Source organism: Vigna angularis, chromosome 8 (genome assembly GCF_016808095.1).
Source record: "Vigna angularis cultivar LongXiaoDou No.4 chromosome 8, ASM1680809v1, whole genome shotgun sequence".
In the NCBI taxonomy this organism is placed as follows: Eukaryota; Viridiplantae; Streptophyta; class Magnoliopsida; order Fabales; family Fabaceae; genus Vigna; species Vigna angularis.
Window position 1 is genome coordinate 22,692,991 of NC_068977.1, and position 3,024 is coordinate 22,696,014.

At 34.0% G+C, this 3,024-nt stretch overlaps 1 protein-coding gene across 1 annotated transcript; it reads left to right on the plus strand.

Moving 5' to 3' along the window:
* The first annotated feature begins 236 nt into the window (after nucleotides 1–236).
* LOC128193592 (nuclear transcription factor Y subunit A-3-like) lies at nucleotides 237–1,476 on the plus strand. Its single transcript, XM_052867409.1, has 2 exons — nucleotides 237–871; nucleotides 1,038–1,476. The coding sequence occupies exons 1-2, from the start codon at nucleotides 683–685 to the stop codon at nucleotides 1,389–1,391; spliced, it is 543 nt and encodes a 180-aa protein (XP_052723369.1). The 5' UTR covers nucleotides 237–682; the 3' UTR covers nucleotides 1,392–1,476.
* The last annotated feature ends 1,548 nt before the right edge of the window (nucleotides 1,477–3,024 follow it).

Sequence of the window (3,024 nt, forward strand, 5' to 3'; positions counted from 1 at the left end):
TTGCCCTTATTATTAGCAGTTTTAATTTGATTGGAAGCTTTCTGAGAGACTTTTGGATATATGTTACTATAAGTATATGCTATTGTGGTTGATTCCTGTATTAATGCCATCATTATGCATATTTAAATGAATCACCAATAGTGCCTTTATTTTACTTATTATTATACGTCCTTGAGAATCTTTTCAGCAATCATCTATGCTTAATTAGTTTTTACTATTTATTGTGTCACTGTTAGCTTGCCAACCTTACAGATTCTCATAGTTCATAAAGTATGCTTATGAAGAATCTTTTTGGTTTAAAAATGTTTCTTTGCTCTCCTTTGCACCTCATTTGTTCTTATTCTTTCATCCTTTGTATTATTATTTACTAAAGCACTTTTTTATTATGGTGGAGAGCTTGTTTCTTATCTTTGACTCAAGGTGTTCTTTATTTTATAGACTTAACAATCTGACATGCATTCTTTACCAGACAGCATGGTTACTCTTGCTAACCTTTATGCTGAGTTGTTGGAAAAAGAAATTGAGCCTTCTATGGATAATCAAGCTTTTGAGTATTTGGATTCTCTTATGACGTGTTCATTCTTTATTTTAATTAAATGACCTAACAAAGTTACATAATGCCTTCAAACTTCCATCATGTTAGTAACACTAAGACATTATGTGCATTTCTATAATCTAAACCATGCTATCAAAATATGGCCAGATTCATCCTGCTCAGCTGATAGGAATGCCTACTGCTAGAATTCCTCTGCCACTTAATCTTAGTGAGGAGCCTATATTTGTGAATGCAAAGCAGTACCATGCTATTCTGAGGGGCAAACAATACTGGGCAACACTTGAATCACAGAACAAACTCATCAAAGAACGGAAAGTAAGTGCACTTCAGCATTTTAGAAATGCTGTAAAATCACTCTTTAACACAAGTGTTTGATAAAACATAAAAGAGTGATTTTACAACATTTCTCATACTTCTCTTTTGTTTCCTTTTCCTTCTAAGTTCAACTTCTCTCCTTAACGTTACCATGTTTGTTTTTCAGCCATATCTTCACGAGTCTCGCCATCTACATGCATTAAAGAGAGCCAGAGGTTCTGGTGGTCGCTTCTTGAATACAAAAAAGCATGAAGAGTCTAAACCCACTTCACAAAACCATGACATAGATGTTTCGAGGTGTACTCATTTGAATCTGAGGGGAAACATGTCAGAATCTAAGGCTCGTCAGTTGAACTACAGAGATGGTGCTTCCACAACCACCTGTTCAGATATTTCTAGTGCATCTAATAGTAGTGATCTCTTCCAGCAACATCAATCTGACATTAGATTATGTGCTTCCAGCAACATTGGTCATTCAAGTAGAAAATCTAAAAGAAAAAAAGATCTCAATTTTATATAAAGTCAAATTCTGGCAGTCTTATTGGTGTAAAATATTAATTGATTCTGTTGATGAATATTAAATTTTGCTGGAAGAATCTGTTTGATAATTTTTGTGGATCTTTAATCTCAATTATATATTTTAATCATAAGACTCGATATCCAATAACGGGCTTGTTGGTATAAATCCATTGTCTTTAGCTAGAAACAATATTACCGAAGGCTTTAGCCCTTCGGTGGCCTTCGGTAATTACCGAAGGCTTTTGGCCCTCGGTAATTACCGAAGGCTTTTGGCCCTCGATAATTACCAAAGGGCAAAAGCCCTCGGTAAATGTTAGCGACAAGGGATTTACCGAGGGCTTTTTGGCCGTCGATAAGCCTTCGGTAATGACCTTTTACCGACGGTTTTGGGCTGTTTCCGAGGGCTTTTGGCCTTCGGTAATGCCCTTCTTTTTTGTAGTGTAAAGAATCGATTCAAAGCGTTATAAATTAAGAAATGCAAATGAGTTTTTAATGATTATTTATGGTCATATTAATGACAACGTGGCTTGATATTGATCATACGTTTGTTAAAATACTAAAAAGAGAAGAAATAATGCATGAGAGGGGTGAAATTTGTTTTTCTAATAATGTTAATCATAGTATATTTTGATATCATAATCATTTATACTAATAACTAAATATAATTACTAAATTATTGAAAATAATTTATTTCAATGTGGCCAATAAAAGTTTTTCTAAGATTTCGTTTGATCTTTGATTGTCGTCGACTTTTTAAATTCGAGTTTTTTATAAACGGTTATGTGGTAGTCGTGATCGGTCCGTTTCAAATGTACAGATCCATCTCTTTCATGTCCTGGCCCGTCCGTCTCGACCTTTTAAAAAATGTTCTGGAGGTTAATAAGACAAAGATGGAAACACCACAATATAGGTATAAATGTTTAAGGCAACCTAAGAAATCCTGAAAGAAATATTTGCCACAAAGATGTTATTCTTTGATAAGAATCAGAGTTGTAAACCAAGAACCAAAAGAATCCTCTCTCAACGTTGCAAATGCATATTTATGACTTTCAAAATGTCTACGTATGTATTTGGTGTCCCTATGTAAAAGTATAGGTATAAATGTTTAAGGCACCTAAAAAACCCTAAAAGAAAGATTCGCCACAAAGATGTTAATCTTTGATAAGAAAAATACAATCTATTTTATTTCCCTATACTAATTATTATTCAGGAGATAGTCCTCTATCCTACCTTTGGCTCGGGTCAGCCCATCCCTACCTTTGGCTCAGGCCGACCCGTTTCGACCTTCAACTTATATTAGTTTGTCTAGACCTTAAGTCTTAATCTCCGAACATTCATGTTGGGTCAAAGTCTCCACCGTCAAACTTAACATGCCTTAATCTTCGACCCAACCCATTATGTCTTAATTTTTGGTCTGGATCTATTTGACTATTCTCCATACATGCTGTCTTTTCTCGATCTTTAACTTTGTGTGATGCATCTCTGTTGTTAACTTGTCTAAATATTTTTTTTCTAACTGAGCTATCTCAATTTTTGTCCACGATATTCTATCTTAACCTTTAGTTTAACAATCAACTTAATTTTTTTCTCAAACTTAAAGTATTATAATTTAAAAATTAATCAAAGTCTTTTAG